We start from the raw sequence: 12,023 nt of genomic DNA on the forward strand, positions 1-12,023 counted from the left end.
GAACATACAACATACTGAAAATTTAAAAAAAGTAGCCAAAGCAGTGCTCAGAGGGAAATTTATAGCTGTAAACACCTACATTAAAAAAAGAGAGAGAAAAATAAAAAGAGAGAGAGATCTCAAGAAACAAAGAAGGTTATTATACAATATTAAAGAGACCAATCATCAAGAAGATATAAGAATTGTAAATATTTATGTGTCCAATATTGCAGCACCAAATTTATAAGGCATATACTAACAAAAGAAAAACGAAACATAAAGAGCAACACGATAATCATGGAGGACTTTAATACTCCTTAGACAGGCCATCCAACTCAAGAAGACTAAAATTATGTCAAGTATCTTTCCTGACCACAATGGTATGAAACTAGAAATCAGTAACAGGAGGAAAATTGGAACATTTACAGATACATGGAAATTAACTCTTGAACAACCAATGGATCAAAGAAGGAATCAAAAGGGATGTCAAAAATATCTCAGGATAAACGAAAATGGAAACACAACGTACCAAAATGTACGGGGTACAGCAAAAGCACTTCTAAGAGGAAAGTTTACAGCTAAAAATGCCTACAGCAAGAAAAAAAGAAAGATCTCAAATAAACAATCTAACTTCACACCTCAAGATCTAGGGAAAAAAAAATTAAACTCAAAGTTAGCAGAAGGAATTATAAAGATTAGAGCATAAATAATAAAATAAAGAATAGAAAAACAATAGGAAAGATGAACAAAACTAAGATTTTTTTTTTTAAAGATAAACAAAACTGACAAACTTTTAGCTACACAAACCGAAAAAGAACTCAGGCAAATTATAAAGGAAAGAAGAGACATTACAACCGACACTACGGAATTACAAAGGATGGTAAAAATCTACTGCATACAGGTACATGCCAACAAATTGGACAGTCTCAAAGAAATGGATAAATGCCTAGAAACAGGCAACCTAACAAGACTGAATCATGAGAATAGGATATCTGAACAGACCAATAATGAGTCAGGACACTGAATCATTAATCAAACACCTCCCAATAAAGAAATCCCGGGACCAGAGGACTTCACTTGTGAATTCCATCAAATGTTTCAAAGGAACTCATACGGGTCCTTCCCAACATCCCACTGGTTCAGGACTCAGTACCCTACCTTGGAGAACCTGATGGCGTGGGCGTGCTGGGCCGCCTCCAGCTGAGACCTGGTGAGCTGCAGCTGCTCCTTGAGCATGTCAATCTCACTCTGGAGCTTATCAGTCTGTGCCTTTTTCTTATACTCTGTTGCAACAGAAATATGCAGTTAAAATACCACCTCCTCAGAAACCTCGCTGAAAACTTATGGGGTACAGCCTCATTGATAAGACAAGGACAAAGGAAAGTGCTCTGACTTGGGCTACTACTACTTTTTCATGCCACGCGAGCCAATTTTTGCTCATGAGTGTTTACTTGCAGCCCTTCACCTTATGGGGTGCTGAATTACTTGTAGCAGATTATTTCAGCCACTGGGTTGGATTATCCTCCAGAGACAGTGTGAGAGCCCATTCAGGGTAAGCTAATGGTAACAAAGAATAATCCTGAGCTCTTCTTGGAGGTGCCAGTCTCAAGAGAAGAGAAGCCAATAGCTTCCACTACAGGTAGCGCCATATTGGAAATCTCTAAGGTTACTGTCCTTCTGGCTCCCACCACACACTCTCCGGAGAACCCCATCGGTGCTAAGACAAGCAGAGGCTGGTATTTAGAATGCAAACTGGGGCCATACGCTGTCCACAGGGCCAAAACGAGGTACCAAAAGGTTGTAAAAGGAAGCAACAAGTGAAGGGAAGGTACTTATTATGTACATGTACTTACATGAAGATGTGCACATGACTGAATGGATATACATGTGTCTGTGAGTGTAGACATGAAAGGTATGGAAACCAAAGTAGAAAGTCAGAATCTCAAAGATGACCTGAAGAAATAATACTCATTTCAGAGTCTGAACCACTCTCTGAAACGAGTATGAGATAGAATAAGATACTGAAACAGAAGAGAAAGAAGGTCAGTTTCACACTGAAGAATGGTAGTTTAATTAAAATACTTAATCTTCCCAATTTCTCCAATACACTGCTAAACTCTTATCAGGAGTCCAGGACTTACAAATGGAATTTTCCGCTGTTGGAATTGTTTATATAAAGCTTAGCTATTTCCTAAATAAATCTATTTGTCTGAAATAGGCAAGAATGGAAATAGACTGGCCCAAAAAGGAGACTAGAGCAAGCATTTAGGAACAAGCTAGCAGCACACCCATTTAGATGCTAAAAGCATTTAAGACCATAATGAGAATTTCTGTGGGTTACCAGTCTACAAGCAGTTGGCAGAATGCTTTGTCTGCTCACAGAGAAACGAGGCCTGGCATTTATTTTACCTTAAGAACGTTTATTCCTGGATAAGCCACAGAACCCCTGCACTCTCTTGCTTCTTTAATTTCCCCCTCTATACATAGTTAATTCACATCAAGGACCCAAACACACTTTCGTATCTCCCACATCAATGGAAACAAAAATTCTCCCTTGGTTCCACATTTCCCTCTAGACAATGCTCATGTCCCTTGCTGTCTCTCCCAGCAAATGTTACTAACCACCTGCTCACCTGACTCTCAGCTCGGCTCACTCCCTCTGGGCTTCTGTCCCCAGCAATCCACTGAAGCTGCTATGTCAAGGTCAGCAGCAGCCATCGCAACAGCAATAACCAATCCTTGGGCCTCAACTCACTCTGTGCTTCAGGAACTTTCAGTAAACTGACCGCTGCCTCCCTCCTGAAACCCATGTTTCCCTTGGTTTCCATGACAACACACTCCCAGCTCTCCCTCCTGCCTCTGTTGACTACTCCTCACCGCCCTCAGCTGTGCTTCCTGAGCTCCCCACGTTGGGAGAGCCTGAGGGCTGGCCCTTGACTGTCTTCCCTTTCCTATCTAGGTGAGCTCCTCCAGACCAGCTCCGCAGCCTGGGCCTCTCCCTTGAGCTCCAGCCCCCCCACCTCCCGACTTGGATGGCGATCATATGTGTGACTCGAGTTCACCCTGACCAACACCAACTCTCATCCGCCTTCCTTCCTCAATCTGCTTCCGCCCCTAGATCCCCATCTGAGTCAACACCGCCGCCATTCACCCAAATATCTAGGACAAAACCCCAGGACTGTCTTTCTTTATCTCTTGCTCTCACACCTCTGCGTCTCTGGGTGGAACAGGTCCTCTCCATCTTCACCTGGTCTTCCCTGGTACCGTCCCAGTCCCACTGCCATGTCACTCGCCTGGGCTACTCTGGCAGCCCCCCTCACTCTTTCACCTGCTTCCGCCAAAGCCGCTATGCTTTCCACCAGGAGCTACTCACACTCCTGGCCAGCCTGGGGCGGGGTAAGGGGGGGGGCGTTAATCCTCAAGGTCCCACGTGACCCAGCATCCTCCCCTCCACCCCAACGCCCCGCCCCCTACTGCCTTGCTCCCTCTACTTCACTAACCTTCTATCTGTTCCTCAAACGTGCCTGTGCCACCTCTCCCTCATCCCCAACCCCCACCCCGACCACAGTCATCACTCCCTTTGCCTGGGATACCCATTTTCCAGATTTTCCCCAGGCTGGGCCCCTCCTCATCATTCCGCCTGCGATCAACTAGCATATCCTCAGGGACGCCTTTGCTGACCACCCCCAGCCCATCCTCCTGCTTTATTTTCTTTGCTGCATCTGCCACATCTGCAAAGAACCACTCATTTATTTGTGTGAGTGCGTCTCCTCCGCCCCTCCTGACAGACCCCAGGACTGGTGCCATGCACCGCACATAGTCAGTCGGGGCTCAAGCGTTGCTTAACAAATGAACAAATACTATGATACTTTCTTGTCTAATGACTGAGAGATGCGCTGGACCACGTCTCCCTGAGAAGAAGAAACAGGCACCCGAAGGAAAACCGATCTTTGCTGCTGAGCCTGTGACTTACCGAGGTGAGAATCTTCGGGGTGGCGCCGCTGAATGTGACTTTGTAGGAAAGCTTGGTTCATAAAGGCCTTGTCACAGAAATGGCACTGAAAAGGAGAGAGCAGCAAATCCCAGGGTCAGTCACCAGTGTCCTCCCACCTATGTTCCATTAAAATTGGGGTCCCTGGGGCATCTGGGTGGCTCAGTGAGTTAAAGCCTCTGCCTTCGGCTCAGGTCATGATCCCAGGGTCCTGGGATCGAGCCCCGCATCGGGCTCTCTGCTCAGCGGGGAGCCTGCTTCCTCCTCTCTCCCTGCCTGCCTCTCTGCCTACTTGTGATCTCCGTCTGTCAAATGAATAAATAAAATCTTTTAAAAAAAAATTGAGGTCCCTAAAGCACCACCTCTGGGGAATTTTCTAACCCCATAGGGATATGTAAAAGCAGGACGAAAAGGACAACTGTACACTGGGGTGTTGTCCCCAAACAGTGAAAACTATCTCTGGGCAGCCACGGTGGCCCAACCTGGTGCTTCCAGGAATGCCGGCTGCAGCTCCCATTGGACAGGCGGCTCCTGGCCGGTCGCCAACTTGCTCGGGACACTCCAGCCAGGCCGGTCTTCTCTCTGTCCCTCAAGCAGGTCATCTTCAGCCTCTGCCTGAATCTTCCCCAGACCTTCCCCGCTGGCTCCTTCTTGACCTTCCCTGAAGCATCTTCCACACGGGGGAGGAATGGCGCGTCCTCTACCAGACCCTCGCGGGCGGTCCTCCTGCCAGTCACCGTTCCATCCCGCTGCCTTATTTTCAACATTGCACATCTCACCGGTTCCTATTTCCACCTGTACACACTTCACTTGTTTATGGTCTCCTGCCCAATGCCTCTGGGTTCCAGAACATCCTATTCCTGACGCCATGGGCTCTTGTCGATCTTATTCATAGCATTATCCCCAGCCCAGCATTAATAAATGACTGAACACATGCTTAGGAATGTTTAGCTTCCTAAATAAATTTTACTGGGGGAAAAAAAAAATCAGTGCTACCAATATCTCCATTTTCCACTTTAACATTGATTCAAATTTTAAGCAAAAACTCAACTTGTGGGGCGCCTGGGTGGCTCAGTGGGTTAAGCCGCTGCCTTCAGCTCAGGTCATGATCTCAGGGTCCTGGGATCGAGCCCCACATCGGGCTCTTTGCTCAGCAGGGAGCCTGCTTCCTCCTCCCTCTCTGCCTGCCTCTCTGCCTGCTTGTGATCTCTCTCTGTCAAATAAATAAATAAATCTTTAAAAAAAACCCCAAAAAACTCAACTTGTTTCATTGTACCTGTATTACTCTGAATTAAACAGTGAATATTAAATATCTTTATTTCTTAGTATTTCAGAGTCTATCTCTAAAAGGGCTTGCTTTTTACACATCATAATAGTATTATTCCACCTTTTAAAATGTGAAAATTATGGGCACCTGGGTGGTTTAGTGGGTTAAGCCTTTTCCTTTGGCTCCAGTCACGGTCTCAGGGCCTTGAGATCAAGCCCCGCATCTGGCTCTCTACTCAGCAGGGAGCCTGCTTCTCCCTCTCTCTCTGCCTGCCTCTCTGCTTACTTGTGATCTCTCCCTGTCAAATAAATAAATGAAATCTTTAAAAAAATAAAAATAAAATGTGAAAATTAATTCCTTAATGTCAACACATTAAAAATATTATTTTTCTCCAATATTTCACACACTGCCTTAGGAAAAAAAACGTTGCAGTGTTTTGTTTTGAATCAGGATCCACATAAGGCCATATCCTGCAATGGCTCATCATGTCTCTCAACTCTTTTATCTAGAAGTTGACCCTCCATCTCTCTTTTTCCTTGCAATTTGCTTGCCAAAGAAACTGAACATGTGTCCTATGGAGTTTCTCCCAGTCTGGATTCTGCAGTTTTATCGCCAATGTGCTATTAACCTATTCTACTCGCACACAGCGTTGCCTTACTCTGAATCAGGAAACCTACATGGCAAGCTCTGATTCTCTTTTCCAGAAAACCCCCAGGATGCCCTATTTCCTGGCATCATGTTTCAGGGAACCTTGAACATATCTTTCTAGCCTTCTCTGCTGCTGATGACTGCTTGAGTTTCCTCACAATACTTTAGGGACTGTCCTCCTGACTCAGGGGTCAGTGTGGGCTCTAACGTTGTGCACAACCCTAGAGAAAGGAAAGGATGAAGAAACCTAAAATATGGGACTTTTAATTTCTGAAAATGGAAAATAGGTATTTTAACTATTTGAATCATACAGAAAAGCCATGAGCCCAGGGTAAGAAGGGGTTCCTACTCCCCAAAAAAGAAGCCTGACATTGTGACTGCATCAAGATGAAAAATTTCTGGGGTGCCTGGGTGGCTCAGTCCATTAAGGGTCTCCCTTTGGCTCAGGTTATGATCCCAGGGTTCTGGGATTTAGCTTCATGTTGGGGCTCTCTGTTCAGTGGGGATTCTGATTCTCCCTCTCCCCTGCTCCTTCCCCGAACTCATGCTCTCTCTGCACGCTGTCTTTCTCTCAAGTTAATAAATAAAATCTTTAAAGTAAAAATAAAATTAAAAAATGATGAACTTTCATATGACAAAAACATCAAAACAAAGTTAGAAGACTTTCAGTTTGAACAACTTGAAAGTTGCCATTCCATACTAACAATAAGTAAAAAGCTGAACAGGCTAAAAAATCAACAACTCTTCTTGGATCCATAAGAGGAGAAGACACCGGGCAAACCACCAACTGCAAGTCTGTAGAGACAGACATTGTACTGGAAGTCGTTGCTAATGTAATACAGCAAGAAAAGGAAATAACAAATACAAAAAACAAACAAACAAAAAACAGCCTAGGAAGGAAGACACAGAATTTACTTTGTTCACAGATGACACTAATGTATATAGAAAATCCAAACGAATTGACCAAAAAACCCTTAGAATTAATAATGAAGTATACCAAAGTTGTAGGATATAATGTTAATATACTAAAGTCAACTTTCTTTTTTTTTTTTTTTTTAAGATTTTATTTATTTATTTGACAGAGAGAAATCACAAGTAGACAGAGAGGCAGGCAGAGAGAGAGGAGGAAGCAGGCTCCCCGCTGAGCAGAGAGCCCGATGCGGGACTCGATCCCAGGACTCTGAGATCATGACCTGAGCCGAAGGCAGCGGCTTAACCTTCGTATATTCCAGTAATGAAAAATTGGAATTTGAAATTAAAAACACATTACCATTTACATTAGCACCCCCCCAAAATGAGTACTTAGGTATGAATCCAACAAAATATGTACAAGATCTATATGAGGAAAGCTTCAAAGTTCTGAAGAACAAATCAAAGAAGAACTAAATAAATGAATATCCATGTTCATGGATAAGAAGACTCATTATTGTTAATAATTCTCCCTAATTTGATCTTTAGATTCAAAGCAATCCCAGTCCAAATCCCAGCAAGTGATTTGTGAATAGCAGCAAACTCATTCTGAAGTTTGCTAAAAAACCCAGAATAGTCAACATGGAATTGGAGGAGAAGGACAAAGTTGAAGGACTGACGTTTCTCAACTTTAAGACTCACTACTTAAAACAACAGTAATCAAGACAGTGTAGTACTAGCTAGAGAACAGATCAATGGAGAAGAGAGAGCCCAGAGACAAACCCATGTGAATATCACCTAATCTTGGAAAAGGAGAGAAAACAATACAATGGTACAAAGATAGTTTCTTCAACAATGATGCTGGAACAACTGGACATCCACACGCCAAAAAAAAAAAAGGAACATTAGCACAGACTTCACATCCTTCCGAAAATCTAACTCAAAATGGATCACAAACCTAAATGTAGAATGTGAAACTACAAAACTCCTAAAAATCAACATAGGTGAAAACCTAGATGACCTTGGTGATTTTTTAAAATTTGTATTGTTTTTTAAAGATTTTATTAATTTTTGAGAAAGAGAAAGAGATGGATAAAGAGTGTGTGCAGGAGCGGGGGGTGGGGCAAGCTGAGGGAGAAGCAGGCTCCCTGCTGAGCAGGTTGGGGGGGGGTGCATGGGGAATGAATTAGGTCACAGCATTATCAGAGGCATATTTTAAACTATGTCTCTCTGACGGCAAAACGCATGCTTTTGCTACTCCCACATTCATCTCCAATTCTAAAACACTGAAAAACTGCAACGAGGGTCAGAAATTCACTGGCAGATTCCCAAATCGGCCTGGGGTGCTAAAGCATGGAGAGGAATCTAAGTCTTCCGATTATAAGAACAAAATGGGGCACCTGGGTGGCTCAGGCTCTCTGACTACGTGTGATCTCTGTCAAATAAATAAATAAAATCTAAAAAAAAAAAAAAAAAATTCTTCTTAGAATGAGTCTAAGTCCTTTTATGACCCATCCCATTGGTATTTTTAATTTTTTTTTAAGGATTATTTATTTATTTGACAGACAGAGATCACAAGTAGGCAGAGAGGCAGGCAGAGAGAGAGGAGGAAGTAGGCTCCATGCCGAGCAGAGAGCCCGATGTGGGGCTCAATCCCAAGATCCTGAGATCATAACCTGAGCCGAAGGCAAAGGTTTAACCCGCTGAGCCACTCAGGTGCCCCAGTACTTCTAAATTTTTAATTAAAAAAAATAATTTGATAGGGGCGCCTGAGTGGCTCAGTGGGTTAAAGCCTCTGCCTTCGGCTCAGGTCATGATCCCAGGGTCCTGGGATCGAACCCCGCATCAGGCTCTCTGCTTCATGGGGAACCTGCTTCCTCCTCTCTCTCTGCCTGACTCTCTGCCTACTTGTGATCTCTGTCAAATAAATAAATAAAATATTAAAAAAAATTTTTGATAGATCATTGGTACGCACTGGCCTTTACCTATGGCCATGAGACTTCCCCAGCTGTTAGTGGTCTCTTACTTAAACACAATTTAATGACTATGGGGAAGGTCCAATAGCTATTTCAACAAAACCAATCGCATTTCTGCAAATTTTATCATAAGTCAAATATCCCCAAACACAGGAACCTGAAGTTAAAATACTTGTAACACCTTAGAACCCAAGGCTAGTTTATGCATCAACTTTTCTTAGCAGCAGTCTTGACTTCCCCTCCCGGAGTCAAGCACAGCAACAATATTCAGCTCCCAGGAAAGATGTAAAGATTTGCAGAGATCACAGGTAGCCATGGTTCATTACCAAGAGAAATCCGCATGCACATGTCAGATGCCGTTTCCTCAGACCTCCTCATGCCACACATGCATTAACTCATGGAATTCTCAGAATAGCCCTAAAAGGTATCCCTACTACCAAATTCTCATTTTCCAGATGAGGAAACCGAGGTCTAGGTGTTACATGACTTGCATGGTGGAATACTTTGGATTTCAATCCACGAAGTCTAACTCTAGGACTGTCACCCTACAGGGCTTAACTGCTCAAAGACACCATCAAGAGCCCCCCAAAACAGCAGAGTGTATTTATACTACATTGAGTAGGAAAAAGTGGTCTGGTCTCCTCTACCTTTTCGTGGTCACACCTGGGCACGCCATACACCTGACATTGTCATTCAGGGAGTCTGCTGAGTGGCTGAGCCGACAGGTGTCACTCCATAAAAATGAGCCATTACCTTTATTTATGCATCTCATTCACACTTGAAAATCCTTACTAACAGCTATTGCTACGGTAACTAAAAGAATGAAAAAACGTTCATAAATCTAAAATGTCTGTATGTTATAGGTTTTAACATTTCACGGATTATGGCCAAAGCTAAAATATTTTTTTTAAGATTCATTTATTTATTTGAGGGAAAAAGAGAGAGAGAGAGAGAGAGAGCATGCGTGTGCTTATGCAGACTGGAGAATCTCAAGAAGACTCCCCACCCAGTGCAGAGCCTGACGCAGGGCTCAATTTTAAGATCCCCGAGATCATGACCAGAGCCGAAACCAAGACTATGGTGCTCAACCAACTGAGTCACTCTAGCGCCCCAAGCTGAACTATTTTTAACGTCTAAACAGAATCCATTCCATTCATTGTATAATAAATATATTTATTAAAGGCCATATCAACACTATAAATAAATTTATGAAACAAATAGGCAATGAGCAACATCAGTTGTTGAGGGTTATACCTCAGGGCTGTGTACCCAAGGCTAACCACTAAGGCTTTCTAATGATATTCTCTCCTAACTGTTCACCTATTTTTTTTCAAAGGATTTTATTTATTTATTTGACACAGAGAGAGAACGCAGGTGCACAAGAAGAGGCAGCAGCAGGCAGAGGGAGTGGGAGAAACAGGCTTTCCACTGAGCAAGGAGCCAAATGCCGAACTCGATCCCAGGACCCTGGGATCACCACCTGAGCCGAAAGCAGCTGCTTAATGGACTGAGCCACTCAGGTGTCCCAACTGTTCTCGTATTTTAAATTATACTTCTCCCAAGGCTTCTGTGGGTTAGCCCTAAGCACTAAGAACCACACCATTATCTATGCCTATGGCCAGTCTTCCACAATCACTCACACCATTAGTACCTAAGCCCACTGAGGATTTTTTTTTTTTTTTTAATAAACTCTACTCCCACCATGGGGCTGAAACTCATGACCCCATGATCAAGAGTCCCACACTCTACCAACTGAACCAGCCAGGCGTCCAACTCACTGAGACCTTTTAACTCATATTTAGCCAAAGTCACTACAGTGTCAGGGAATGAAATCAATCTTGTCCGCCTGTTGCTTACTTTAATATCTTTACCAAAGATATCTTTATCAAACATTGTTGATAAAAAAAATAAGTACATTGATTTTTGTTATACTAAAAAATTACAATATTTATTTGAGCTCAATGTCTAACCCATAATAGAGATTAAAAGTGGAAAAGCAAGAGGTTTTATTTTTTTAAAATCCTGTTGTTTTAGTAATAAAATATATTTTAAATACTACCCATTCAATCAAAGGTGTTGTCTTATATCACTAATATTGTTACATTAGGCAGTGTTCTTGTTCTTAAGAAATATACACGAGTCTGAAACTCACTGTCAAATGGTTAAAAATAATAGGATGTACATAGATAATGAGGAAATACAGCAAAGGTGGCAAATGTTCATAACCGGAGAATTTGGGTGAGGGGTTTATGAAGTTCCATGCGCCACTCTTACAACCTTTCCGTAAGTTTGAAAATATTTTGAAATAAAACGCCCACAAGTTTCATCATACCACCTCATCTGGGGCAGACCTCAACAGCAGTTAGTAAAGGGTTTATTCTTCATTCCATCGATTAGAAGAAGGACGCAGTTTCTCAAACCAGCATTTAGATGGCTTCCATAAAGCACCGTGGACACTGTTTAATTATTAATCCCGTGGTCGTCTACGGAAGGTAATGAACCATGTCCCCTGTTGGTTACAGTTACTATTTTGCTTAACTCTTGGGGAAAAAAGCGGGGCGGGCAGTGATCTAGGAAAGGGCTCTCCATATCCTCGCCAGTGGGGACCCGGGTTTTTTTTTACCAGATTAAGAATCGGAATCGCAACGCGCGGTCCCACCTGGTAGTAGCTGGCTTTGGCCTCGATCATCAGCTGCTGGGTGGAGATCATCTTCTTCCTGCGTTTACACTCCTCCTTGAGCAGCTTCATCTCCCCAGCCTGCTTGGCGAGGAGCTTCTGGCTCTGCTCGCTCTCGGCCACGCTCAGGCGCAGGCGCTCCTCCAGGCCGCGCAGCTGCGACGTGAGGAACTCCTGGGAGTGCAGCAGGTACTCGATGGTGAGCTGCGCCAGGCGGATGAGCTTCAGCAGCACCGGGTCCACCCCCGACTGGCAGTGCGGGCACTTCTCGTCCTCCAGCTTGCAGAAGGTGATGTTCATGATGTTCTCCTGCAGCGTCAGCACGTCCACCGCCCCCGCCACCTTGTCCACGTCGATGGCGCTCAGCCGCCGCCAGTCCACGCTCTCCAGCCGCGGCCGGAACTGGAAGAAGGGCAGGGGGCCCGACGCCGCGCTGTAGGGGCCACTGGCCATCGCGGGGCGCGCGCCCGAGGCAGCTGCGGGGGCGTCGGGGCCCTCCGGGCCGCCGCTGGCCAGCGGATAGTAGACGTGCTTCTGGAAGGGCTGCGGGAAGGAGACAGCGTGGCGGTGGGGGCG

At 44.2% G+C, this 12,023-nt stretch overlaps 1 protein-coding gene across 3 annotated transcripts in view; it reads right to left on the reverse strand.

Moving 5' to 3' along the window:
• Positions 1–12,023, reverse strand: part of DZIP1 (DAZ interacting zinc finger protein 1) — a 51,595-nt gene that overhangs the window by 36,918 nt on the left and 2,654 nt on the right. For all 3 annotated transcript variants that reach the window (XM_044249972.1, XM_044249970.1, XM_044249969.1), the window contains exons 5-7: positions 11,430–11,990; positions 3,953–4,037; positions 1,138–1,262 (exon numbers count right to left, since the gene is read on the reverse strand). In XM_044249972.1, coding sequence (XP_044105907.1) covers positions 1,138–1,262; positions 3,953–4,037; positions 11,430–11,990 — 771 coding nt within the window. The remainder of the gene's footprint in view (positions 1–1,137; positions 1,263–3,952; positions 4,038–11,429; positions 11,991–12,023) is intronic.

This window comes from Neovison vison, chromosome 5, assembly GCF_020171115.1.
Source record: "Neovison vison isolate M4711 chromosome 5, ASM_NN_V1, whole genome shotgun sequence".
Taxonomy (NCBI): Eukaryota; Metazoa; Chordata; class Mammalia; order Carnivora; family Mustelidae; genus Neogale; species Neogale vison.